This window comes from Lichenostomus cassidix, chromosome 6 (genome assembly GCF_008360975.1).
Source record: "Lichenostomus cassidix isolate B80296 chromosome 6, HeHo_3.0, whole genome shotgun sequence".
NCBI classification, from domain to species: Eukaryota; Metazoa; Chordata; class Aves; order Passeriformes; family Meliphagidae; genus Lichenostomus; species Lichenostomus cassidix.
The window spans coordinates 15,878,393-15,906,330 of NC_139487.1; the positions used below are offsets into that span (position 1 = coordinate 15,878,393).

General features: G+C 42.7%; 1 protein-coding gene and 1 long non-coding RNA gene across 2 annotated transcripts; both read left to right on the forward strand.

Annotated features, from left to right (window-relative positions):
- Positions 1-1,765: 1,765 nt before the first annotated feature.
- PPP1R3C (protein phosphatase 1 regulatory subunit 3C) lies at positions 1,766-5,905 on the forward strand. The gene is made up of 2 exons (XM_085065252.1): positions 1,766-1,901; positions 3,401-5,905. The coding sequence occupies exon 2, from the start codon at positions 3,402-3,404 to the stop codon at positions 4,341-4,343; it is 942 nt and encodes a 313-aa protein (XP_084921378.1). The 5' UTR covers positions 1,766-1,901; position 3,401; the 3' UTR covers positions 4,344-5,905.
- A 10,559-nt stretch (positions 5,906-16,464) lies between these two features.
- Positions 16,465-27,543, forward strand: LOC146435328 (uncharacterized). Its single transcript, XR_014853201.1, has 2 exons — positions 16,465-16,617; positions 27,023-27,543. It is a non-coding gene; the product is annotated as an uncharacterized LOC146435328 (long non-coding RNA).
- Positions 27,544-27,938: the final 395 nt, after the last annotated feature.

The following is a 27,938-nucleotide window of genomic DNA, read 5'->3' on the forward strand; positions in this document are numbered from 1 at the left end:
CATGGACAAAGGTTCACATAGCACAGGCTCATAAAACTTCTCCAGAAGTTTTATATACTTCTTTGTAAAAAATGTACTCATTTTTTTATAATGGGTAAATAGAAGAGATTGAGTTAGTGCCAGCCATGTGTCCAGTCCTCCCTTATACCCACGGGGGATGTTTGGCCTGGCTTACTGCAGGGACGCAGCTGGGGCTGAAAGTATTTGTAGCTTCTCCAAAAGAAGAATAAACCACTCGCAGCTAGTAAGATGGCTAGTGAGGATTCCAACACACAGGTGCTGTTTTCTATCACTTTCCATTTACAAACAATTAGAAAATATCATTGGCCTTTGAGAGGGAGCCAGCAGTCACAAAAAGGTAAGAGAAGAGAAAGGAGAGGAAGAGTAATGTGAGCAGGGGGGATGCAACTTGAGAAGCTGAGGAGCAGGGAAGGTCGTCCTGAGTGACTGGCTCTGGAGAACAAAGCCTTATCTGCATTGCCAGTTACTGCTTCAGGCTTCATCTGTGTGACACTTAATGCCATGTACTGTCATGAAAGGTAGGAACTTCAGAAACCAAGGGACAGAACTGAGAAACTGAAGTGTTACAGTCCTGTGAATACTCTCATTATATGTACAGAGACAGCAGACTGATCCATGTGCCATGCATCCATCAGCAGGAGCCTCTAGCCTTTCTTGAGTGTTTGTCCCCTTTGTTTATATGTAGCCTGAATCCAAGATGGAAATGTCCTTATCATCTGCTGTTTGTCATCCTATCTTCCAATAAATTCTCCCATATAAGCAGTGGACCTTTTCACTTCTCTTGCTAAAAAAACCAAGAACAGAAAAATCCTGTATTGTCTGTTCATCACTGTAAGCCCCCTTTGCTTCATGTAGAGCACAGGACTTCCTGCTGTTCATTTGTATGGTCTCATCTTGTGGTAAAGGGTGTGAACTCAGAAAATCACAGTTCACAGGCTCCCTATCACATCTTGTAGGGTGACTACAAATCATCTGCTGCCCTTGGGGAAGAGCAGCTGGGCAGCAAGAAGGTGACAGTGAAACTGTTGATCCACAGAAGACCCACAGAGTCAGTTAGCAAACAGGACATGGTCTTTGTAGAGCAGTTACTCAGGGACAGACCTTCTCTAGAAGAACCTGCAAAAGACAGCACATTGTCACCTGTGAGCTGCCCACAGCCTCTGCAAGGGCTTGTCTGCCACGGGGCCTCTGGGAGGTGGGACACCAGCAGTGCCGCAGTATCGCTGTGTCTAATGCCGCGGGAGCTGCCCTACACCAGTTTTTGTCCCTTTCCTCCAGAAAAAGGCAGTCGATAAAATGTGGGACCTATAGCAGGGCCTGTCATTCTCACACAGTGCACAGATCATCAGGTGTGGGAGATGAAAAGCCATCAGCACCATTCACATTAAAAGATTGAAAGTACTTTTTCAGTGAGGGAGAAGGCAGTTATATTCCAGGATGACAGATTTCTGGCCCTGGTAGCATTACCTTACAACCTAGGGTCCCAGTAACATGTTCCCCTAGGTAACGTCCTTTAGCAGCGCCCTGCAGCTACACCGGCATGTGAAACGCCCGCCGCACATGGAAAGCGCGTGGATGGAGCGAATCCCCGCTTGCTGCCCGGCTGCTGCCGCAGCGTGCCCTCCTGGGAGCCCTGCCTGCCCGCAGCTGCTGCTGCCCTTCCCGCGGGACGGCAGAGCAGGGCACCCTTCCCGTGCAGGAGGGAGGAGGGAGCGGCCGGGCTCCCCGCAGCCCCGCGGCAGCCGCAGCCCCCCCGCCCGCCCGGAGCCGCCCCTTGGGCGCGGGCCGCGCTCGGCCCCATAAAGGCGGCGGCGCGGCGGGCGCGGCCCGGGAGCGGCGGCGCTGGCGGTGGTGTTGGTGTTGGCCCTGCACTGCACCAGGTAAGCGCCGGCAGGGCCCCGCTGCCCGCCCGGGGCTCAGAGCGGTGCCCGGGGCTCGCTGCGCTCCGCGGGTGCGGCCAGCGCGCTGCCCGCTGCTGCCCTGCGCTCCCCCTGCAGCCCGCAGCTGCTCCGCTTCTGCCCTGGGGGTGCGTGCTTGGCTGTTCTTTGCTTTCTTTGGTGGGTTTTTCTCCCCCCCCCCCCTCTTTTTTTTTCCCCCTGACACTGCAAAAGCTTCGGTCACAAAACTTGCAGAGAGGGTATTTTTGAGCCCTTAGTTCTTTTCCTAATAAAGCAAAGCCAAACTTGGTTAATTTGATTGGAGTACTCTCCTCCTACTGCTTATTATGGTGAATGCCTCCACAATAAAAAAAAAAAAAAGCAAGGAGATGAGGCCAGGACAGCTTCTCCTTTATTTTTGGCTGGGCTCTGGAATACCAGTGAGAGCTCTGGGAAGCAGAAAGTCATTTATTTAAGTGACAAAGTAAATGCCTTTCTGTGACTCAACAAAATTCTGCTTTTCCAGCAAGGACTGCTGCATCCATCTCAGCAGGGATATGCTGTGGTTGAAGCCCCTTTTTACAAATATTCAAGCTATCTGGGCTTGAGTGGGCCATGTCCTTGCATAGTAATTGTGATATCCATCATCTGAGAGGGAGGGTTATGAGTAAGTCTTTATTAATAAAGCTGTAGCATTCATACTGAATACTTGCACCAGACTTTCAGCATGGTCGTTGGGGATTATAAAAAGTTGTTTTTAAGCCAATTCTTGAAGCCTAATGAGGAGAAGAAGTAGTATGTACCTCCCTTCTCCCACTTTTCCCCCCTGCGTCACTCAGCAGTTAACATTAACAGTGCAAAGTGCCCTATTACTTAGACCTGAGTTAATAGCTCATTAAAAATATTTCTAAAGGTGCTTTAGTATTTTTTTCAAACAAAAAAGTGCCTAAAAAGATTGACTAAGGGTTGTTCAGAGCCACAGAATGATGGTTCTACATCACGATACATAGAACCTCATTTGATGCTCTGATGGGATAGGCAACTTGCTTAATATAGTACTGTCTGTGCTCAGAGATGCAGCAGCTGATCCAGCTTGTAGGAATTTTAAGACCTGGCTCAGGGCCTCTGAGAGGGAAATTCAAGTGGATGAGCACTTCTACTTTAATTGTACCTGTTTTACTCATTACTAAATGGTTGTTATCTGTATTTTCAAGAAAATGTGTTTAATTAGTTGCCACTAAAATCTGTTTTTCAGAGGTTTGGATGAAGGAAGGAGAGTAGATTTGAATTGAAGAAGTTCAGGATTTGCAAGAAATGACTGACTTGTCTCACCCTAGTTCTTTAGGTAGAACTGTCAATTTTGATTTAGGCTGCATTGTTTAAAGTTGTGTGTAGAAGAGGCCATGAATAATTAAGACAATGGATGAAGCAAATATGCATTCTTAAGAAGCTTCTTATCTGATGTAATAGATAATAACACACTGTGTTCCTTCTCCATTGAGAATGATGCAGGTCTTGGACCCGAGACCCCTGCCCAACTCCATCATGCCTCTGGATATGGCTGTGAGAATTTGCCTAGCCCATTCTCCACCGCTGAAGGGCTTCCTCAGCCCCCTCGAGGACTGCCAAAGAAACTTTGCCAACAGACTCAAACCTCTCAGGCCGTGCCTTCATGTGAAACGTGACTCAGAAGCTCAGCAGAGCGACTGGAGCCACTCGCCAGCCCGAGCCAAGAAGCGCGTGGTGTTTGCAGACTCCAAAGGACTGTCCCTGACGGCGATCCACACCTTCTCCGAGTTCCAGGAGAACACTGAGTGGGATCTGCAGTTTGATCTCCTAGGCATTAAGGACATGAAAACTGACTTAAAACGACATGAGGAGAAAAGCTTGATCCTGGGTTTCCCTCAGCCCTCAGCTGACTATTTGGACTTCAGGAACCTTCTGCAGAAGAACCTGGTCTGCCTGGAGAGCTGCACCCTGCTAGAGAAGGTGCTGTCGGGCACTGTGAAAGTAAAAAATGTGAGTTTCGAAAAGAAAGTACAGGTTCGTATTACTTTCGATACGTGGAAAACCTACACAGATGTTGAGTGTGTGTACATGAACAATGTTTACAGTGATTTTGAAAATGATACCTTCTCATTTTCCATTGATTTGCCTCCTGCCATTTCCTCTGAAGAGAAGATAGAGTTTTGCATTTTTTACCAAAGTGGAGGACATACCTTCTGGGACAATAATGAGGGTCAGAATTACAAGATTGTACATGCAGAGTGGAAGCCTGATGGTGTTCAGATACCATCTGCCAAGGAAGAATATGTAGATCTTCAGACTCCAAGGAGAGGACGAGAGAGAGAACTTGATCAGCTAGGCAGTCCAAGGCTATCCCGTGGCCTCTTTCCCCGGTGGCAGAGCCTGGGTCAGATTGAAAATTCATCACCATATTGGTGATCCACCCTACCAAGGAAGCATCCTTTCATTTGGCAACAGAACAGTGCTAGTTTTCTGGTTCTCATTCTGCATGGTGAAACCACCTGGCAGGTTTTGTTTGCTGTCCAAACAAATCCAAGTTCATTAGTCTGGAGGACTTGTTAAACCATATTAAGCTACTGAAGTTCTTATCCAAATCTTATCCTTGGAAGGAAAGAGAACTAAGGTGCAAGTCATGTGTATGCTACCTACTGCAGGAATAGCTTGCCCGTATCTCAAGTATTTGCTGCTTTCAGCTCTCCTGGGTCACTAGGAGGGAGACTTGCTAAGTAGTATGGAAGGCAATGGTACCTTAGCAAGCTGTAGTAACTGTGTGAGAGTATGTGTGTGTGCACAGGGATGGGAACAGAATGCCACAGCTTATTCTGCACCTGTTAGCAGGGCAGTAGATGCTGTTAGGAGCCTTGCTGGGACCCTCTGTGTGCTTGTAGCAAAGGAAGATGGGGATGCATGGTAAAGATTTGTGGCTTCAATGCATGTTGAGAAACTTGAGCAGGATAACGGAAAAGTGGGAAAAGGGGAAGAGGTAGAATGTTCTACATAACTTGGAGATGTGCAATGTTCTGATTACTTCTTTCCAAAGCTGTTTTTCTAAATCTTAGAGAAAGATCTATGGGATAAAAAAGGAGACTAAAGAAAATGATGCAAAGTGAATAATAGAAGTGACCACTGCTTTAAGAAGGCATCTCTGTCCTCACTGTCTTTGTGAAGCCTTGCATTTGATAACAACTGTAACCTTGACTTCACCACCCTACTTATTTAGCAGGCAGATGGTTACCTTTCAATGTTAAAAGAAAAATGTGCCTTTAAAATAAAGCCACCCTAATATGCCAAAAATACGGTTAGGTGACAAAACAAAGCGATTTGTGAATTTCCTAGTCTACAGTAGCATTAGGTGATTCCACTCACCACCTGATCTAATCTTACAGCATCTGATGGTTGAGTATCCTGCTCCTTATTGCAACGTTAGCCATGACTTTTCACACGTAACATAGGCAAGGTCCTTCATATTGAAGACAGTGAATTAGCTGCACTTTGCGAGAGCTAATGTCTTTAGAAGAGCTGGGTTGTTACTAGTTTTTTCTAGACTGAATATAGGCTTGCTCAGAGAAATCTGTTCTGTTTTATTTTGCCTCATTTTTGAAGCTTTTTTTAGACTTTAGTAAACTAATATATATTTTTTATCTGTATGCTTATAATTTAGCTTCCTGAGCTGTCAGACTCTAAATGTTATCTGGGTTTTGTGCAAGACTTGTGTGAGAAATGGTCCAGCAGACATTCAGCAGGTGTGAATACTGGCACACCTTTTAGCTATGCAGAAACAGTGTTAACACCAAAATATAAGTCACATTTTTGTCCACAGCTAAGAAGTACAATAGCCTGAGTGTGAAGCTACTTGCAGCGCAGCGAGATGTTAAATACTAAGGTGAAATAAGCCTCCTCCACTAATTGCACTTTTCCTATATAACCTTTTCTGTTATGTGGAAACCTGCTATTTTAAGAATAAATTTTATTTTGATACACCTGGTTCTTGCTGTGTCAGCTCAATCTATCTATTTTCTCAACTTCTTTAAAACTTAGTTGTGATACAAGGTACAACCAGTTTGTTCTGTGCCATGAAACCTGTTAGAGCTGGCTGTGGTATGGCATCTCAGGTCAGTAGCTGGCATCAACCTGAAGGTGAAAGCCAAGCTCTTCACTGAATGAGAGATCCTCAAAACTATTCACCTTGCAAGCTGTATAATTTTAAAAACCATGATATCTCACTAAATTTACCTGGAATATTTTGGTTTGACAGATTCTGTCAAGGATCTTGCTGTGCTGTGGGCAAGTCTGGAAGGAGTCTGTCTTAATCCAAGGGCCAGACTTACCTGCTGAGCTAGAGCATATGTGAAGCTCAGAGGGGTGAATCTAGACAGCAGCACTTAATGTTTTCTGGCTTGGTTTCACCTTAACTTGGCTAGTTGTGCTGTCTCCTGCAGCTATGCTGCTGTTTAGGGCAGGGGGAGGTTGTACCCAGCAATCCACACAACTGCCATCAGCACCAAAGCACTCCCTGCAAAATAAAGTGTCTGCACCTCTGACACTGCAGCCTGGCCCCAGCCTCACAGGCACTGAGAATGGAGAGAAGGGTCAGTGTTGTTTCCAAGAGCTCTCATTCCCTGGGGAGTGGGCAGAGGGCTTTGATGCAACCCTGCTCCTCCATGGCCGTGGAGAGCTGCACAGAGGGAAGGATTTCTCAGTACATTAACTCACTGACAAGATGCAGTTTAATTCAGTCTGCTGCACACAAAGTCAAGGGTTTCCAGCAAGAAACCTAGCTTTAATTGTGAATCAATTCCCAAAAGGCAGAAGACATGAAGCTAAGAGCAAGTTGCTGACCTGAGGAGTTAATTTAGTGATTCCACATGGCTGGACAGAACCCATCTACCAATCTCAGGCTCAGTTTCTAAGTACTCAGGGTCTTAGCGGGCAGGAGCTCTTATATGCTGCACCACCAGGACCCTGCTCTAGGAAAAAAAGGTGAACTGAAGCGAGATTTGTAACTAGAATGTCTTGAAGGCTGCTCTGCCTCAGTGTGAAACTTGGCTTCAACAAACCACATAGAAGGCTACTGAGTAAAGCAGAAGCCTCTAGCATGAGGAAAAGCAGCAGTTTTTATCCTCCAGCCAGGCTTTGTGACCAGCCAGCCCAACTGCCTGGCTCTTGACTGAGACATAAATCACTTATAAATACCAGAAGACAGATTCCTTTGACTGAGCCTTGGCTTTAATCCAGCTGCTTTGCAAAGATGCCTTGCAAGGTCCTACTTGCCCAGCAGAGAGTCAATGTGGTGCTGCAGTGTCGCTCAACAGCTTCAAAGCCCTCCCTCAGCTGAAAGGGCAAAGGATTTCTCCTTTCTTCACTCCCTACCAAAGCAACAGTTTCACTCCTTTGCCTTTTGAAACAGCTTGTGTTTAACACTAAAGCTCACATCCATGAGAAAGGTAACAGGCTCCCTGAGAAAGTTGTTAGCAACACTAAGGTATATTAACTGAGAAAAATACTAGTCTTACAAATCTTTTTATCAAGCACTGAGAAAAACATCACCATTGGAAAACTGTCTCAGCTTCTTAGCTGCTGCCCTTTCAGACATATCTGTTCTGAAACCTGAAGGTATAAAGCAGATTTGGCCCTTCAAAAATGCTTGCAACTTGTGGCATCATCTCATTCTCTTAGGAGGTCACTTTTTCAGCTGCACTGTAGGTCTGTATTTTCACCACCAGTGTGACAGCAGTGAATAACTGGATTCACTCCTATACCTTTGCTGTGTCTGACTTTCAGTTATAGCCTATGGGTGGCACAGTATTTACAGACTTTATTCTTCAAAAATGGGTGTTTCAAGCTGGGTTCTGAATAGCTGTGCTCACTTTTGGGAAGCTAAATCTAATTTTGCCATGCAAAATTAAATTAAAATTTGCTGGTGTTTTATATTAACAAAGATCTATCACCCTGGAAGATCAGAGTCTGAACATTTCCTGAGAACATAATTAGAATTTTCATGGGCAATTAGTAAACATCTTTTTCTGTAGTTATATATAGCTAAGCAAATTACCACAATTTATATGGTAAATCTGGTATATTAATGGTAATGTGGTAGATGTTAAGGTATTAAATATGCATAAAGCAGCAACTCCCATCTTTCTCAGACACTTCTGAGATTTAAAATGAAATGTAATCAAGAACAAAATATTTCAGTATGGCTAAAATAAAAGAAAGTCAGAAAGTGCTAAATCCTCTTGAAAGGTCTCTGCTCCTGTTTCAACAACCACCTGTACTTCAGCCTCTCCTGGCTGGCATTCACTCATCCTGTTCCTACAGCACTTCAGTGATGGTGGCTTCCAATTATTCTTTCCTTATCTTGTTTTAAGAGTCTCCTCAGGTCTTAGCCTAGTTAAAATTAAGCTCTTAGCTCCTTGTTTTATTCTGCATAGGCAAGAAGAAACACTACTTCTTTCTTTTTGCAATAGCCTGCAATGGCTTGAGAGCAAAGAACAGCTTTCCCCCCCCCTCCCCACATCCCTTCTCTAGGCTATGTAACACTTAATTTCATGAAAATGAATATTTTGACTTTCCATCCTTGTTTGGAAAGAGCCCATTAGAGCTTTGGATGTTCCTTCATGTAGACATACCACTCTTGATTAGCTCTGGCAAAAACCTCATGGTATAGTCCTCAACTTCACCAGTGAGAACTTAGCACAGCTCAGTACCCATTTTTCATTGCTCAACTGACTTCATCCATCTCGTTCAGAAAGGCCTGGGGAGTGCACAGCTCATTTCAGTGCTCGAGAGCCTGGCTGTGAAGCTTCTGACAGCTGGGCAGATTGAATCACTGATGCACTTCACTGTCCATTTATTCTAATGATGGCATTCCCTCCATTAAAAATATCTGTCTTTTTCCTGCTCCTCCTCCCTGTATTGCAAATTGCTTCTAACACTCTGTGTTTACTGCTTTTCTGGAACAGTCATTAAGTTGGTGACCTTTCCTTTCTTCTGTGTGAGGTGCAGCATTCTCTGCTCCAGTGACAAAATTCGTGTGAGCTCAATAGGATTGATGCAGAGAAGGCTGACTGACATTTGCTTTTGCAGTGTTTGCTGCAGGTGGCCCAGTGTGGATCTGGCTAAGTGCACTTTCAAACAGAGGCAGAAAATACCAGGGTTAATTCTGGTAAGGCAGAGCCTGAACTGGCACAGTGGAGCTGCCCTTAGGCACTGCAGCCTGGACACACAGCAGCTGGGTACCTGGGTTACACCCCAGGGCTCTGTGAGCACAGGGGGAAAAACAAGGCTGCTCAACAGCTAAATACTTAGCTTTCTGACAGCAGGGACTGTCAGTAAGATCATGGTTACAATAAGTTAACAACCAGATTCAGAGGAAAGCAGTGAGTATCAAACAAGAAAGCATAGCATAGCAGAAATTACAAGGGTGCAAGACAAAGAAATCTGTCTACAGTTTACTGTAAAAGTAATAAATGGGAAAGAATAAAATAAAAATTGTTTGCCTTAAAGGTGTTATTGGGGAAAAGCCTCTGCTATCTCTTCATATTTCAGGTCATTGTAATGTTTTATATGCTTTTGGACTTGCAGCACCTTGAACCTTACTTTTAGAAATAACATGAAAGTGGCTGTTGCTACACACTTTGTGGCAATGAGAGTGATAGGACAATTCCCCTTGCTTGCCGAAATGGGAAAACAAAACAAAAACCTTCACACAGCAAAACTTCTGCCCTAAATAGTCCCCTCATCCCTGACTCACACACACAACTATAGTCAAACATGAAGTCAAATCTGTGAAATTGTTATACCAAAAACAAATATCTCAACATTTTTTTCAGGAAGTGCCTCTTACCGATATCCCTTTGAGAAAATAACATTTTAACAGATGAATGCAGAGTATGTAGCAAGTATCATTAACTAAAATCAGGGGAAGGTCAGGGTGAGGTGTTTTTTTGGGTGAGTTCCTTTGGTTTTGTTTTTTTCTGTGGTTTTTTTAAGTGCTTTTTTTTTTTTTTTTTCCCCCACGAAACTTTGTCTTTTTCTCCTGCCTTCCCACACACAATTTCCCTCCAGTTTTCCTTGCCTGGAGCTAATTCCATACTGAACCATGAAACAGATAGATTCTCAAAGCTGCCTTACTTTAGCCCAAAAGTGAATAGAATTTATAGAGGTATATAAAAACCTCACCAACCCTTAAACACAAACCCACAACATGCCAACAAAGCAAAAAAACCCAAACAAGCAAAACCCCTGATGCTTGTTCTCAATTTAAAGCTAATTACACACTGCAGGTCTATCAGGTATCAAGAATATTATGGTACAGCACAGAGATCTCTGAGCAGCATAGCAAAGCCACTGATCCCAGGAAAACAGATCTGTCCACAAAGTCAGAGTTCAGCCACAACCATTACCAGCCACTCCTCCTCTACCCATCAGAAGCTCAGGTCACATACTGAAACAGCACAGAAACACACAAGAGCTGCAGATTTGGATGGGGAGTGTTGAAGATGATTTTTGTGTTCAGGTGACACAGTTGTGTGTCAACTATCAATACCCTTCAGACTCTCCATCTAGCAGAGGCAAGTGATGGAAGACCTCCTAATATTTTCTGCTCCACTTTACTGTTTTCTTGGAAGAGTCACACTCTTCCCTAGTCCAAACCAGCTCATGGTCTCTGTGTCTGTGACTATCATCTCAGCAGCTGCACCACCAAAAGCTTTTACCCTTGCTCTGCATTGGGAAGTCAGAAAAATTTAACTTCTAAACCACCCTCCCCAGCCCCCCCAGCCCTAGAGTTTTTTTATGGTTTGTTTTTGGGTTTTTTTTGTCTAAAAGGCTGTAAAATCCTGCATTTCTTACCTGTCAAAGTCTTCTGAAAGACCACGGTTGCCTGAATTTCTGGACAACATCACTTTCAGAGGTCTGTCATTATCTTTGTTCAGGGAGGACACCAGGCAGGATTTAATCCCAGTAGAAAGGAACTGTCCACTGGTGCAAAGGAGACCCCAGCAACTGAGATAGGTTGAGTTAAGATCAGTCCTAAGTCCAAAGGACAAGAGCTTAGAGACACTTCAGGCAGTAGGAGATGGAGATGATGCTTTAGGGATAAGTGTTATTGCTGAGGAAAATCTCTGGCAAGCCTGATGTGGTCCTGGGGGTGGTGGGTGAGTGCTGCACTGGCAGCACCTGAGACAATGGGCATAGCAGGTGCTGCTTGTGTGGCACACATGGTGGTTATTTGCTAAATCACAGGATTACATTCCTTCCCCTCCAAATCAAGCCTTTATCATGCTGAAGAAAAACAAAAAGGATGTTTCACAAGCCCCTATCTCTGCATTCCAGGTGTAGCAGGGCCAGTTGCCCAACTCTGCATTGGGTCATGGGGAAAGCATGAGGTCAAGTCACCACTGGAGAAGGGCTGGGGCTGTGCTGAATGTGGTGCAGACCCTGCTGGAGGAGCAGCTGTGGTACAGAGCATCTCTGCTCAGCTGGAAGAGAGCAATCAGGCAGTAGACTCCATGATAACAGTCTGCTCTTCTATAGCAAAATCCATGAGCAGCTGAATAATGAACAACTCAACTCTGATATTCATTTTAGCTAGTAATTAGAAAAACATAATGTTTTTTATTTTCAGTGAACTGCAAATGTCAATTATTGTATTACCATTCTCAAGATCAGTTACATAAATAACATTGCATTTTATTCTACACAGTGAAAAATATGCCACCTCAAATACAAAATATCATACAAATGCTACAAGTGCACATTCTGGGCATGTGCAGGTTTTCAGTTACAGCCTCAAGCAGCAGACTGACAGAGGAGGTTGTGCTGGATTTCTCCCCCTCATGCTTCAGCCATTATTCAGAAAGGGGAACAAAAGGGCTGTAAAGTGTTTCTGAGATCACGTCTTGCTAGCTGGTTATTAGAGCTCCCATCTTACTCCTGCCAGCTCCAGGAGAATGCCCAGGGCAGGGTCATGGTGGCTGTGAAGCCATGCACTCTGTAGTCTTGTCTCCTGTGGCAGTATGGGAAAGAATTGCTTTCTGTCAGCATGGAAGGGATGAAGAATCAGAATCAGAGAGGTGATTCTGAATCACAGAATGGCAAAGAGAAGTGCGTGTTGCCATTTTATATAATCAGTCACCTTTCCTGGACTAAAAGCTCCTTAGAGAAGGCAAAATTTTACCCTTTAGGAACTATGGTTCAGAGGCCTGTACTAATGCCTTCTTCAGCCACTGGTGAACATATTGCAATGCCTTTACAAGAATAATTAGGCAGAGACATATAGTTATAGATATTATGGTTATAGTTTAAACTATCATGTTAGGGCAGCATGAGCAGAGTGAATTCCAAATGCAAAATATTGCCTCCCCCTTCCTTTCCATATGGATTATATTAGCCCCTCTGGTGTTCACTTATCCCTCCTGGGAGCCTTTTCAAAGAGTTCTCAGCTCTGAGATTTAATGCCTGGCATTGCTGACGTGCAGAATTAAAAATGTAAAGCGTATTTGCTGCCTTCTGTTTTTAGATTAGCAACAGAGAAAACAGTCCTTGACCTGCACATAAAGCCAGAAGGGCCCAAGGGACACAGCTGCAGTGTGAGCAGAGTGGGGAGAAGAAAGCCCCTTGCAGGGCAGCCCAGAGGGACAGGGGCAGAAAAGGCCCTCTGGAGCTACAGGAGCAACTGGAGGAGAGGGAAGCTGTGGATAAAAGCCCTGTCAAATGCTCTCTGCTGGCATGGAGACCTGTTGAAGTGTTATTTCGGGAGACAAGAGAAGAGTGGTTTTGTCTCTAGGCCAGGGAAAGGATTGGGTCACAGCCTAACTGGTATCTGCAGTTGCTAGAAATCAGGTTGATTTACTATTTGAGGAAATAGTAAAACCCCCATGATTATCCCTGCATATTTCTGATGTAAAAACCCAAAAATCTTTAATTAAAACAATAAAGAGAATAAGAAGTGTGTTTTTCCACTCTTGGTGGAACATTATTAATAGCTCTAGTGTTCACTTTTTGAAGTGGGCTACAGATATTTTCCAGACACCATTCTACCTCTTTTCCAATTTGTCTTGTTTACTGAATATTTTTTAAACCCTCAAGGCATAACTATTGTAGCAGTACTTACAAAAAACATCTCTCATGACATTTTTGAAGGATTTTCTCAGACAACAGGGTTACCACATCACTCTTGCATGACTAGAAACCATCATAAATTCCTAGAATTTTAACTTTATTTTTATACTGCTTTTTTGGTAAATAGAGCTGTGTCATTCACAGGTACATAGTCTGAGGCTTAAGTGCCAGAGTCTTATTTGCCACAGTTTTAAAATAATCTTGGGACAGTGGTGGCTTTTCTTCATCTATGGTTTCAACTTTTGTCAGAGCAATTTCTTGCCTCTCCTACTCTGAGTCACCAGTTTGTGAGAACATAAAGCATCTCCTGAAGTAATTTATGTAAGGATTTATTACTGTGCCTTCCTAGAGACAAATCTGCCCAGTGGTTTGGGATGCATTTTTTCCCAGTTGAAGTTCTGGCCTCCCACAAATAAGCTCTGATGTTACTATGAATTTGCTGGGTTTGGGACTACACTGGTGAGGGAGAAGTGCCAGTAGGGCAGTTCCTCTCAAGCTCATGCCAGTCCTGCTGGAAGTGACTTTGGCTCCTTGTGTTCAAGATCTTTTGTTCTCCAAAGGGCATTCCTTTTCAACACAATGAGCCCACATGATTTCTTGGACAGTTTGGATTTCCCTTCACATAATGGTGCAAATTAAGTGTCTCTGGCCTTCAATAAAATTGGGATATGTGTGACTGCCTCTCAAACTGGCAAGGAGCACAAAAGTGGCAAAGGGACAGCTCGTGGACTGAAGCCCCTGGATATTTTCCACCATCCGGCTGTTAATGCTTGCCATAGCTCCTCACTTCCCACACTGGCTGCCAAGCAGAGCCCCTCAGCTCCAGACATGGAGTTAGGGGACAGGCTGAGTAAGGGAGGGCTGGGTTGCAGCTCAGTGCTTCTCGAGGAAATATTCCTCTGCTCTAAGGAGATGCTGAAATAGTTGTGCTGCTTCTGCTTCCTCTTAGACATCTATTTTACTCCTACATTTGACAGATGGACCAGTGATGGGGAGATGAGTGCTGAGAGCCTCCAGCTAATTTCACTGATTTGGAAACATAACTGAGAAATACATATATTTTTATCCCTCACTTTTTTCACAGGCATTGTACTCCTTCATTCAGCACGGCCTGAGCTACAAATCTGACTTGGATTTGGTTTAGCAAGGGGTGGAGCAGAAGATGGAGGTGTGGCTGATCTAAACCATTTCACCTGTTTTCATGTTTCTGCAGGCCTATTTCAAACAAAACAATATACTCTCTTGCAAAGACTGCTTCCAAAGTGAGAAGGAGCTATTTTTAAATTTCCAGCTGACTTTCCAACTCTATTCTGAACATACAGTAAATAGTTAAGATTTCTCTTGGATAGGTCTCAGTTCTTTTGGTCAGGTGACACAATAATTCTGCCTTTGTACTTGCCCCTGTTCTTGGGCTTCCTGCAATTTGTCCTGTCATGCATCCCCGATTCCCAAACTTGCAGTGGAGCTATTCTCACCTCCTGCCCTGCCTGAAATTCACAGGCTGTATGTGCTAGTGTGAGTCAGCAGTGATTACACTTCATCTGTAGGTAAGACAGTGGTGAAGGAGCTGGAGGTGATTCAGCAGAACACTTCGTTGGCAATATCACACTGGAAACCACTGCACCTGGGTCCTCAGGTCTAGGGCTTCACAATCACAGCCCATTGTGTAACAGACAGCCACCCTAAAGGCTTTCTGCAGCTGTCTGAAATATGCTATCCCATTCTATTTAGACTGCAAATCAAAGCACTGTGGAAGGGCAGCAATAGCACCTAAGTGCTGTGAGCAATTTCCCATTTGTTCTCCCTGTCAAACGTTCTCTCGATCCTCACACAACACAGCACTGTAGTTAGAAATCATTTGAATCTGATGAGTCAGTGCATGTAGCATTATTCTGGCACAACTGAGGCACTAGCAATTAAACCTTATTCTCCAGTTGTTCTGCCTTGTTAATCACTGCCATTTCTCATGTGTTTCTGGCTTACTGCTAACTTTGAAGGAGCTGGAGGCAGAAGGCTGATCAGGTATCACAGAGATGTGCCACACTGATGTCAGTCTAACCACAGAGCTAAGATCTACTGATGAAAAATGACTGGATTTATAGAATGATTTTATAACCATGGGGTTATGCTGCAACATCCATTAGAAGAAGAGCAAAACAGCACTGCATACCAGCATCCTAAAAGGAACCAGCAGTTAGTTGTGTGTTTGGCTTAGTTAGTGTTTGCTATAAATTATAATAACTAGGAGTGCAAACTAAAGTCAAAGTAATTTCTTCCAAAATGTAACTATTTCTAATTTCTTTTTAACACTTTTTGGCTGGGAATAGTCATTCATGAGGCTGAGGGTTAACCCTCACTGGGCTGGGCTGCACAGAGTAGACAGTTCTGTGGGGTGTGTAGGTCTGCACATTCCTCTCCAGCCCTGCCAGCACTCTGACCCTGGGTGGGGTATCTTCCCTTCTGGTCTTGCCTTCCAAACAAAACCACGAATTACATGATATTTTATACAAGAAGAATCAGTAAAGGGTCAACATGAGAACAAGAAACTCCTAGTTTGTGGCTTAAGGAATGCAGTGCTTAACATTTTTCCTGTAAGTATTTTACAGCAATGACATGCTGTCCTCACAGTGCTTTATAAGGCTAAGATAATCTTTCCTTATCTCCTAAATATGTGTAATACCCTGAACAGCATTTCCAGATGCAAATAAAGACAGTATATTTTATGGATGTTCTAATTTTAAAAAACCACATTTCATTATTTGTTTACTTAGTATAAAGATATTCTCCAAATATTCTCTTTAGGGTTGACATTATTTTGAGGACATCAGAACTGAAGGGCTGGGGTTTTAATGTAAGCAGAAGAGACTGTCTGCAGGCCAAGTAGGGAAAGATGTGAGTGGAATGAAAATGCTGTGGCCATGCAGGGGGGGTCATATTTGAGAGCAGATGTGAAAGCTGCTAAGCCTATTACTGGATCTTAAATATGCAACAACTTTCCCCTAAATTCAGAACTGAGGCTGCCTGTGCTCTTCCTAAGGGGAAATGAGGCATATCGGGAATAATTCTGTAAAAGCTACATGGTTATGGAAACAATTCAAGTTAGCCAATATGAGAATGTGTGTCAAGTCTTGCTCCTCTTAATAATTTATTTTGCACTTTACTAAATTGTAAATTAAAAATTTCTGTTAATTCACTATTGCCAAATATTTTGCTGCTTGTGGTTTTCCCTCTTGATTTTTTTTCATTAAAGCCTGAATTAAAACCTACTTGTCTCCTTTCAAGATTCCCATTTCTGTCAAATAAAAGAAACAGAAAGAGGGATATAAAGCTAGCAGAGAGAGACTAAGATTAAATGGAAATTGGGTTTTGGTAGCTTGGCTCTGATAACTCCATCATTTCTCTTTGCCTCTCAGGAACTGCAGCACAAACAGGTCCTTCTGCAACCCCAGAGTTACAGAGATTTCTGCTCAGTGCTTTTCCTTCCTCCAGCACTCTGACAGCACTGCAGGCGCAGAATGCTGTAAGGAGCATCCACAGGTTTGGATCATCACCATGCCCTCATCACCAGGTCAGTGTTACTTCACTGAGACCACATGGAATGGTGGACAATTCAGACGGCAAATGTACCTTGTGGAGCACAGGCTGAGGGAGCTTCTGCAGCTACTGGTGCCTTACATCCTCATCTTTAGATTGGCACTAGCTACCTCAGCCCCAAGAGGGGACATGCAGTTTGACTCCCTTTCAAGTCTGAGAAAACTAATAAATATTTTCTAGGAGCATCTCCTGCCCATGAGTTAATGTTCCTTTTGGGTCTAGGCAAAAATGCTTGAAAATAACTTTTTTAGGGTATTCCACTGTGCACAATAGACAGAAAGCTGCCTTGCGTATAATAAACAAATGAATATATCTAAACAGTCTAATATTTAAAGTATTAGTCTGACTTGCTCTGACCTATGAACACTTAAGGATTTTTAAATTGCCATTGGATAATGCCCAAGCAATTCCTGAAGCTGTCCAAGAGGGAATGCATTCCTCCACTTACCTGCAACAGGAGAAAAATGGCAGCATCTCTCTCGGAAATGCATACAATATTTGCCTTTTCCAGAAAAAATCTGAGCTAATTTCTTTATATGGTTTTGCAGAGTTCCTATATGGTTCTTAGCTGTGAAAAGTTACGTATTTTCCAAGTATCTACAGATTTACCAAGCATTTAACAATGGCTAGAAACAGTCTACACTGAAACATGTATCTAAGCTCTTGATAAATACCTTATTTAAATGTATTTGAAGTGCCACAAAATATTTTCCCTAATAGGAATTAAAACACAGCCATGTGTTTTTCTGATTTCAGTGACACTGATGTAGCAAAATACGTATTCACAAATTCACTTTACCAGAGAGTATCATAAGGACAAGACTACCACATTTCCAAGAGATCCCACAGCAGATCACATTTAAACAATGTTTCAGCTTCATTTTCAATGAACAGGATTTTCTTTTTAATTTAGAAACGAGACGTCACCTGAAATGTGCATACGCTTACTCAAGCTGTGGGTTAATGAGGCTCTGCCTCCAGCTGATGCTTCTATTGTGGAGCTCATCACAGAAAGTGTTTTATGCCCACCTTTGGGATAATATACACAGCTTTGTCTACTTTTGGTTAAAGCTCTTCTTTTTAGAGAGCTGACGGCAAAGGTGAACACAGTATCTTCTTATAACTTCATTTACATATTTTTTATGTCACGATTCTTTATCTAGGTTATCCCACCTCACCCTTTTTCTGGATGATTGAGCAGTGAATATACAGCAGAATTGGGTAATGAAGGAAAAATAGCTCAGGAAAAGATTGTACCCCTGGTAGCTTCCCAGGGACCTCCAGGGAGGCTGAAGGGAACTAAAAGTGCACTAAGTCAGGTTTGCACCTTCTGGATCTGACCTCAGTGTGAGAGTGGCTCAGCTCAGCGAGGAGCTGCTCTTGTTCATCATGGCTTTGAGCAGCAGGGTGGGCTGCCCTGAAGTTTCAAGTTGCTGGTCCACAGAGCAATTCGGCCTGATTTTATTTCTGACTACCCAGCTTGTCCTCCAGAGCTTTCCTGGGGTCAGTCTGACTCAATGACTTACATGTGGGACAGCAGGGGCAATGCAGACAGGCAGACTCTTGGGCACCACAGCCACATAAATCTTCACAAACAGAAGGATAAGGGGCTGTGTATCTCCTGCCAGGCCACTTTATAGCACAAAGACTACTAAATCCTCAAAATGTGCAGGGTCAGGTTGTGGGTTTAAAAGCATAGATATGAAGAGCACAAGAAGGAACCACAATTTTAACTTATTGCAGAGTCAGAAGACAGATGTACTTCTAGCCATAAATCTTCAAAAAATGAAGGACACGAGGCCTCATAGTCTGCCCTCTGGACTCTGTGTGCTTTTGGGATCTAATAGCCATATCATATCATATCTCTCAGAAACTAGAACTAAATGAACCTTTAAAAAAATGGAAGAGCAATTTAAGAGGTGAGGAGAAATGCCAGAAGTGTCAGTGGTAGACATTCTTTCCTACCCCAGCCCACCAGCCATGCTCAGTGGGGATTTTTCCTTGCTGGAGCTGCATTAAAAACACTTTGTCCTGGACTTGATTTCCACGAGGAGAAGTATTCACATGTCCATGCTAGAGCTTGACCCCAAGCTCACATTCCTACTGTCAGAAGGTACTCTTATGCTCAACACAACAACTTGGTTTCAACCTGCAAACCACAGACAGTTTCAAAGTAAAACAGGGTAGATTTACACTAGATATAGGGAAGAAACTTTTGTGATGAGAGTGGTGAAACACTGGATCAGGTTGCCCAGAGGGGTGGTTGTGTCACTGTCCCCAGAGGTATCAAAAATTGTGTAGCTGTGTCACTAGGGGACATGGTTTAGTGGTGGACTAGACTGTCAGGTTTATGGTTGGACTCAATGACATTAATGTTAATTTCCAACCTAAATGATTCTATGATTACTCTTGAAATCCACTGTAGACAGTGAGACTTGATTGTTCCACATGCTCCTCTCCCCTTCTAGAAAATTCCCCTGTAAACAAGTCCGAACACTTTCCCCCCTCCTTTGGATGCCAGATACACTGCTTTCAGAATCCATTTTTTCTTTTTTTTGTTTTCTTTTAATAAGGGAAGAAGTTTATGTGAAGACAACATGCCATGATATAAGAAACATTCATTCTCTTGACAGAAAATCAAGAAAGGGCCAGTGAAACAGCAGCACTCAAGAAGTGCTTTTTTACAACCCAGTGCTAGCCTCATTGCTTCTTGAGAAACATCTTTTTGGGTAGTTCTCTGAAGAATTAATTATTCCACCCAGTGACTTCAATTTATTCCATATAAAGCAGATATATTTAGAAAAGTTGCAGTCAAAACCCTATGATGCTATCATTGATTTATGTGCACAGCAGCAACAATGAGTAATAAAGTTAAAAAGCAATAAGAGAGGTCTAGCAGATGGGCAAAACACCAAAAGAAACATTCTGATAAAAACACAGATTCAGCAAACCACCAAACCCAGCAGATTCTTGGGAGTTTGCCTTTATTTGGGTTAACTAAGTAAATTTGCTAAGAATGTTTTAACACTACTCTAATATTAAGGCACAGAGCATGACCAAGGACAGTTCAACATAATTTGGATATCAGAGTGTGAGGCTATCAGAGAGAAAATGCAGAACATACTGTAGCTCAGTTGCACTTTGCCCCATCACACAAACTTACAAATCCTTCTAGAAGAGCTGCCCTTTCCCACAACCCGCGTCACTAAAACTAGATGCAGCAATGGTATTTGTGTACTGAGAGCCCTCAGCTATAGTTCCTCATATCATGCCTTCACATTTTGTATGAAATGCCTTATTTCAGGAAACCGGGCTCAAACTCAGGGAAAAAAAAAGGTATAATAATGCAAGTGTATAAAAGACTGAGCCATCTCAATGGGACATATAAATCTGATAAATAACTTCTCATTAACAAGGTTTTGGGTCAACTGAGTTCCTGTTTCCTGCACCAGGACAGGAAATATTAGATTAATAATACTTTTGGGTCAGGGAAAGTGGCTTCATTACCACTGAGGAATCCAGGGCCAATACCAGTAGTGGGTTGGGTGAAGACTCTGAAACTCAGCAACTCCCTTATTTCCCATGTCTGAGAGCTTTGAACCTGCTCACAGATGGGTAAAGGTAAAAGGTGGTACCACAGATGGTAAAAGATAGTCACAGGCTTTACTCTGTCATAATAAAAGATGATTTTTAAGTGGACAACTCTAATGCACAACCCATTGCAATCTGAAAATGAAATAGAAGGATTATCAGCAGCATGGTTTTCTTAAATACACAGCCTCTGTACAGATCTAACATTTAATTACATCTTTTTGAGCTAAGAAGATCTGAAAGTAGCCTCTAACTGCAATTATAACCCGTGGATGGCAGAACATATTTCCAGAGATAATCATCTGTTCTGGGCAGATAATGAGATTTTCATGGCCTGAGACCAAGATTAAAGTTCAGAAGCACTTAGAGAAATAATTTCTAGCATGATGATTTCTCAACAACTCTAAATCTATCCAGCTGTAGGGTGCCAAAAAAATTTGCCCTGCCCTCCTCCAGTGCCTTTATGTTTCCTTCCTCCTGCTGTACCTGTGGGACCAGACAGGAATGACAGGAACAGGACATTGTAAAACAGAGCTGTAAACTGGGCTTACTCTTTGCTGGGTTCAGTTTTCAGCAGAACAATGGTTCTGGTTACAGCAGTGCTGTTGAACCATGTACAATCCAGTAATCTTCTGAGTGCTGTACATGAATAACCTGGTTTGTGCTGCACCAGCAGCAGGGTGCTGCAGTGTGCTCAGCCTCCAGCCCTGCATGGTCCTTGGTGTCCAGAGCTTGCAGCCTGGAGCCCTCATCCCCCGAGGGACTGCTGGCCTGGGGCAGAAACCCTCTGCACGACTGGGAGCAGGGCTGGAAGGGTCTGTCTGTTTGCTGCCAGCCATGACCTCTGGGCCAGAGCAAAGCTTCTAGCGTGAAAACTCCCAATGAATGGAGTGTTCATAAAAACATGGCAGGCAACTCATATAAGTATTTTTGTCAGAAACAAAAGCTGACTACTGTATGAAATTTTGGTCACAGGAGACTGTAGAGGAGTTTGCTCAAATATGCATTTGTTGGCTATGGCTGTCTCGGTCTATCAATTCAACATTTTCTAAATTAAGAGGCATTTATATAAACAGACCATGGTCTCTAAGGTGCTGTTTATGGTCTGTCTGGTATAAATATTTATGATCATTCTAAAATTAGTGATTTTGTAAAGTGTGCTTCTGTTAATATAGCTCCTGACAGTTTCTATGGTAAATATGCAGTTTTGTTTCTTGAGAGAGAAATGGAGGCAACAGGGAAACTCACTGTAAATAGTCCTACAATGGTGGCTAATCAATGGAAAGTTCTCAGCTGTGAGCTGCAGACTCTCTGCTGTCTGAGAAGAATTCCCTCCTACACACTTTTCCCCGGGGCATGCAGTCTATTTCCCATGTGACCATGCAAACCTATCCATGCCAGGCAGGAATATATATAGGAACAGAGTGCTGGGAGGAAGTGCTGGAGCTGCTGCCTCCTGCAATAGAACACGTGTGATCACATGCAGTGCATCTGCTTACTCAGATCTGGTGTCAGAAGGATAATTCATGTCCTCTCTGCAGAAATAAAAATAAAGTGGGTTCAGGTTGAGTTCAACGATCGAATGTTGCATATTAGCAGCTACCAGTTTTCCTGGGAGGTGAGGCACTTTTCAAGTTCCCACTAGGAGGAAAGGAACCAGATGAAAGCCTGGTGCATGATGAGGGGCATGGTGCTCACTCTGCTGTGACTCACACTCACTGGTCGTGACTTCAGTGGGCTTTTGTCAGCCATGACTACAGCATCTTTTAGCAGAATTTCCTTGAGTCACTGGCCTGTCTATTCTAGATTTGTAGATCTGTGGAACCCGAGGAAGTTTATAGAATAGACCATTCCTGTTCGTGTACTGCATTATGAATTGTAAAGTGCAACTGTGGGTAGACTGTCAATTAATTTCTATCTTCATCTCTCTTCTGAATAACAAAGCTGTATTAATAAATTGTAACCATCTCATCACCAGCTCTTGCAAGTAAAATCTGCTCTTAGTATAGAATCACCAAATAAGAATAATAAGTGACTGAAACTTACTACAAACTTTCAAGTTCCTCATGAAATTCACTCACCCAAAGACTGTCCCTGCTTCCTCTGCCTTTTCCCATTCCCACTCTTCTCTCTTGTTACACTGCTAGGAACATGGATTTCAGAGCAAGAGTTAAGCAAGTTTGCTACGGTCCTCCACCTGAACCATTTCAGCAAATCTCAAACACAGAAAAAAATTAAATTAATTTATGACAATTTACCAGAAAGATGGAAAGTTGGCAAACTGTAAAGAGGACAACCCACTGTTACAATTCAATCTGCATGAGCTGACAAGCTGAATGATTAATGTACTTCTGCAAATGGGAATTAATTTGTCCAAAGTGGAAGAAACCAGGCAGTAGTCATCGAAGGGGAAAAAAACAGACCTTAAAAAGAATTTGAGATCACAGGGAATAATTAACTGAATATTGTATTATTGCTGATAAATACCTGATAGTTGTAGTGAGAAATAAAGAAGAATGAGCCTGACTTCTCTCTGCAGTGACAGGCTGTGACAGCACCAGAGGCAATGGGCAAAGCCTGAAGCACAGGAAATTCCCCTTGAACACAAGAAAACACTTTTTCACTGGGGTGTAGTGAAACACTGCAACAGGCTAGCCAGGGCAGTTTTGGCTTATCCACTCTTTAAGATATTCAAAGCTCACCAGGCAGAGCCCTGAGCAGCAGCCCTGGCTGCAGCTGCTCAGAGCAGAGGACTTCTTCTGGACAACTTCCAGAGGTCCCTGCCAACATCCTGTGATTCTTCAGTACCCACATGGAGATCAGAAATATGAGAATAGAAAGATCAGGAACTTATCCATGGAACAAGTTTCGAGAAATAGGAGCTGATCATAAATGCCAGTAGACTGCCAAGTTTTGGCCATTTAACTTCCTGGAGCAATTTGCTAAGGACTATTGTAGGCATTCCATCAATGCCAGCTTTGAAATAAAATTTTAGACCTAATTCTAAATAAAGTGATAGAATGAAGTGTAATGGCTTTAAACAGAAAGAGGGTCTTTTAGTAAACATTCTATTCTATATAAAATATATTCTTATACTTCATAAAACCACATTCCTGAATGGGACCAATGTTCCAGTGTATTTAAACAGCTTGGTGCATCTTTCAGCTCATGATTTTCACTACATTCTTCTGGCCTCAGAAAATTGAAAAAATGCAAAATACAGTTTTTTGCATAGCCTTGTCACCATGTAGAAAAATCCTGCAGTGAGAAGACCAGTGGGTATGCTTTTTGAACTCCATAACTATGTTTCTAAAGAAATAAAAATACCTTTGAAAAAGGAAATGTAACACAAGAGAGCACTGTACAAGTCACCTTTCTCCCTAGGTTGCTCTGCAGGATTGGTCTTCACTGGGAGAAGGTATAAGGTTATCTCTTAGGCTGTGATTTTAAAAGGTTTTTAAGAAGAAATCTCCTGAAGTATAACCATAACCATGATGCCCAACTTGGGCAATACTTGTAAGTTTGTGGAAAATGTGCCTACTTCCTTCTGGCTACAGAGGATGATCAGGTGTCACAGGCATGGAACTGAAGCTCACAAAGATCTTTTGTGTTCCAAGCCAGCTCAGAACACATGAGCATGAGCACCTGAGCAGTGCAATTTCCAGTTTGCTATATCACTGGGACAGCTGCCAGGGCATGTAGTGTGTGGCACATGAACAGAGAGACTTAAGAACCTGCTTCAATTCAAATATTTACCTTGTAGACAGCACACTGATTAGGTCTGTGCAGCCTCTTTGTCCAGCCATAGTGTGCTGCAAGCATTCAGGTTACATTGCCCAGTTTGCTGCATGTCCAGCTTCTATGAAAAGCAGAATATCCTGCCCATCTCTCCCTCTGACTGTGGCAATTTTCAGAAGTGAAGGTGGCACAGCTTGTCAGCATCTTCTCTGGGATGCCTGAGTATTGACAGCCTGGGCTCCACACTGGCATGAGACAGACCAAAAGAGAGCTGGAGGCTGTTTTCAGCAGACTTCAGCCCAAATCCCTTCAGACACAAAGAGGGCATTTTTAGAATAACTAATGTTCAATCAGTGACAGGCCAGACAGAGTGATGTGTTTCAGAAAACTGATGCTCAGGAAGGAAGATTGGAGATATCAGGGAAAGAGGATTCTCAGCTTTACAGAGACATATTAAATATGTGCTAAATCTCTTCAAAAAGAAAAGAAATAAAAGTAAGTTGGCTAAAACTACCAAGTATGTCTGACTTTTCTTCACTATAAGCAAAATCTCAGAGTTGAGCTGAGGCCTCTCTCATGCAAAAGGAATAAAAAGATCTTGCTCCATCTGGTACATTATTCCTTTCTAGAGATGGGGAAGATGCTATTTGTAATCTATGTGATTCCAGCCTTTCCCCCTCATCAGTGTGGCCAGAGACCTCCCCACGAGATGGAACTGCATGGCACATCCACCTCCCCACAGAAGCAAGGCTGTGCCAATGCCTTGGAGCACCCAGGAACAGACCTTTGGATCTGCAAGGATCAGGGCTCAGAAGTGCCAAAGGCACCTCACCAGCCTTCCCCTCTACCCTTCACTCAGATTTCTTTAACAGAAAACCAAACAAAGATATCACATGCACACACACAGAGAAATATAAAGAACATTTCTCGCTGTTAGAATTGCATTGAGTCCCAGATCTTCCCCACCCCAGGCTCCCCAGCCCCCAAGGAACAGTCACTGGGGAGGCTGCAGCAGCCCTGGCGCAAGAGTGCAGAAAGGGCACAGCTCAGTCTCTCACATGAGCAGATTTCTAAATACCCACTGTGAGTAAATTAAATACCAACATTATTTGCTGCGACTGGTGCTTTGTTTATGTGATTCACCCGCAGAGTCCATTTTGTAAAAGAAGTGCAAATAAGCACTGCCATTTCTTTTTTTTAAATCTGAATCTGATGACTGGCAGAGTCTGTACCAGTTTCCTGGGCTGCTGAACAGTGGGTCCCCTGCCCAGCACAGAGTCAAAAGAGTTCCTCACAATTTGTACAAAATAATTGGTGGGTTTTTAAAGTTTTTCATTCCTTCAAGGAAAGGAGAGGAGCAGAGTGGAGAGGAGATGAAAAAGAAAAAGAATTTCTAACTTGTAACATTTGCTGATTTTTTAAAAATGCACCAGCATCTTACAATCCATTAAAGATTAAATAATTCAATTTTTTTACTAAAAATGCTGCATTTAAGCTGCAGGGGAGGTGAACTTTTTTGATCAGCCTCCATGTGTTTGCTAACATGCAGACGTCTAAAAATACGTATTTACCAATCAGAAATTACCCAAGTTTAATAGATCAGACAGAAACTGCAATGTCTGTTAAAATTTAACAATCATCTTCTAGCTGGTGTGGCTGCAGACCCTGAAGCCATGGCCAGAATCAAGTAGGAGTTCTCTTTGGGACCCACCTGATTTGAGCATGGTTAGAGGGTACCCTTTGAAGGACTGCCAATACAAATGATCCTTCTTGATAACACTTGAGCATGATGAAATGTCTCTTGGATCCAACTCACTAAACAATTCTGTCCTCTTTGAGCACCTTTCAAGTTAAAAAAAAAATAAAACCACACTAAAACAATCAACAAAAACCCCACAGACCTTCAGTGAAGAGTTTACTCTAATGATGAGTAGATTAGACCTAAAATGGGATTGTCAAAGCCCTTTTTATGTTTTACTAAATGAAGATATTTACTCTAGAATGATGCTAATTAATAAATGTCTGTTGGGTTGATTTGGAGACTTCATGATGGGACTGAACAATCAACAGCAGAGTCTTTTCTCATTTAGTTTGCATGTGCTGCCAAAGTCAGACTTCTGCCTAGCTCTCCTAGGATGAATTTGGAGTAATGAAGGTTGTTTGCAAAAATAGTTGGATTTTCTTGCTGGAGCTGGGATGTAAAGGCACTGGTATTGTCATTCCCTCTTCTCCTTCCCTCCTTCCCTCCCCAATACACTAGTACCATTTTTAGGTATGCAGCTTACTCTGAAAGTACCACAGAGCCCAGATGTGGGTAGCTACAACTATGCAATAGAGAATTTTGGTTGACACTGAGCTTCAAAATCTTATTTAGGTAGTACTTTGATAAATGGGAGCCTGAATATGCACTGTACACACCTTTCTTTGCATCTGGGAAGGCAAAGGGAAACACTAGGTACATCTTTTTGGTCCACTTTTCTCAGTTCCAATATGGAGATTTGAGATTCTAGAAGCTAGATCTAGATTTGAGATCTAGAAGCTCAGTATAATTATTTCTCTTCATTTGTGGCAGGATCTCCTAAACTTCCAAAGTCTGATCCTCCTGCTTCAGGAAAAGGAGCAAGGTCCTGGCACTTGGCAGTTTTCCTGTGTGCCCTGTGTGCTCCCTCTCCATCCCCATCCTGACCCACTTTGGATAACCCTGATGCACGTCACCATTGTGTTCTCCTTTGTTTTTCAAAAACACCACGTCAGACTGTCCTTTAAAAAAATAATCACCTGACAGTTTCTCTTTCATGCCAGTATTTTAAGAGGTTACTTGTGGCCACTGTGGATGTCAGCATTCACCCCACCTATGGGGTGTATACACCCTTGTGCATGACACAGATCTCTCCTGCTATCCTGCTAGCAAAGTGTTATCACATTTAAATCCAGTTATCATTAATTCAAAAGACAGCCAGCAGTGAAAGCTCTTCTACGGTTTTAGAGGCTGGAGATAAGTGTCAGTGCTTCAAATTTATGTTTGTTTATTTATCATTATTTATCATTAGGTGCTGACTTTATTCCCAGGACTGAGAGGATGGATTCCACTAGCTCAGGCACAGGGTACCCCTGGGCATCACCAAAATGTCACAGAGATCTGTGAAGCTCTGCAGCAAATATCAGACTCTGTGTTGGAGAAGCCATGGAGCAAAATTCCAGCAGAATGAAGAACCTCTGCTTTCAGCAAAACTAAGAGCCACCACCAAAGTGTGTTAGCACATACACAGTGCTTCAATTCCATCTGCCTTGGTTCAGTAGCCTGTGTAAATTTGGATTTTGGGATATAACACTTACAGAAATAATGTAGGCCTGTAAGGAGATGGTAATAATGCTGTAAGCTTTTGTTGTGATCTCTGCAGTGGAAAGCAGAGATTACTTTTTTGGTTATGGGAGAAATACAACTTGCAACAAAATCCTGTGCCATATATGAACTACACAAAACACTTCTGAAATATGAGAGCCTCCTTTTCCTTAATATATTTCAGAACAGGTTCTCCCACTAATATCTTCCATAAATACACAGGACAACTCTGCTGCAGAACAATAAGCCATTTCTTGCCTCTATGCTTTTTGTATTTCAACACTCTTTCCTGGATTCTACTCCTAGCTAAAAGAGATAGGCTGTTTCTGCATTTAGCAAACAAAAATGTAAATACTCTGCAGTTTATTGAACTAAAACCATGTCATGAACTGGAGGCCTTCCCTTCCTCTCCTGCCTCCCCAAGCAAACTTTTCAACTGGTCTCTAAGCAAGTTTTTAAACTTCTTTAAAAGCAATATTACCAAAAAATTAAATGAAAGTAGCTTTCACTCTATTTTCATACCTACTAGCTATTAAATATGGAAATGCCTTGGGACTCATTATCTGACAGGCAGCCCTATTGTCATTTCAGTCCCCTAAGAATCTGTTCAGTTTTTTCAATTT

Excerpts from the sequence above, each read along its gene's own strand:
- PPP1R3C (XM_085065252.1), top strand. The coding sequence starts at position 3,402 with ATGATGCAGGTCTTGGACCCGAGACCCCTGCCCAACTCCATCATGCCT.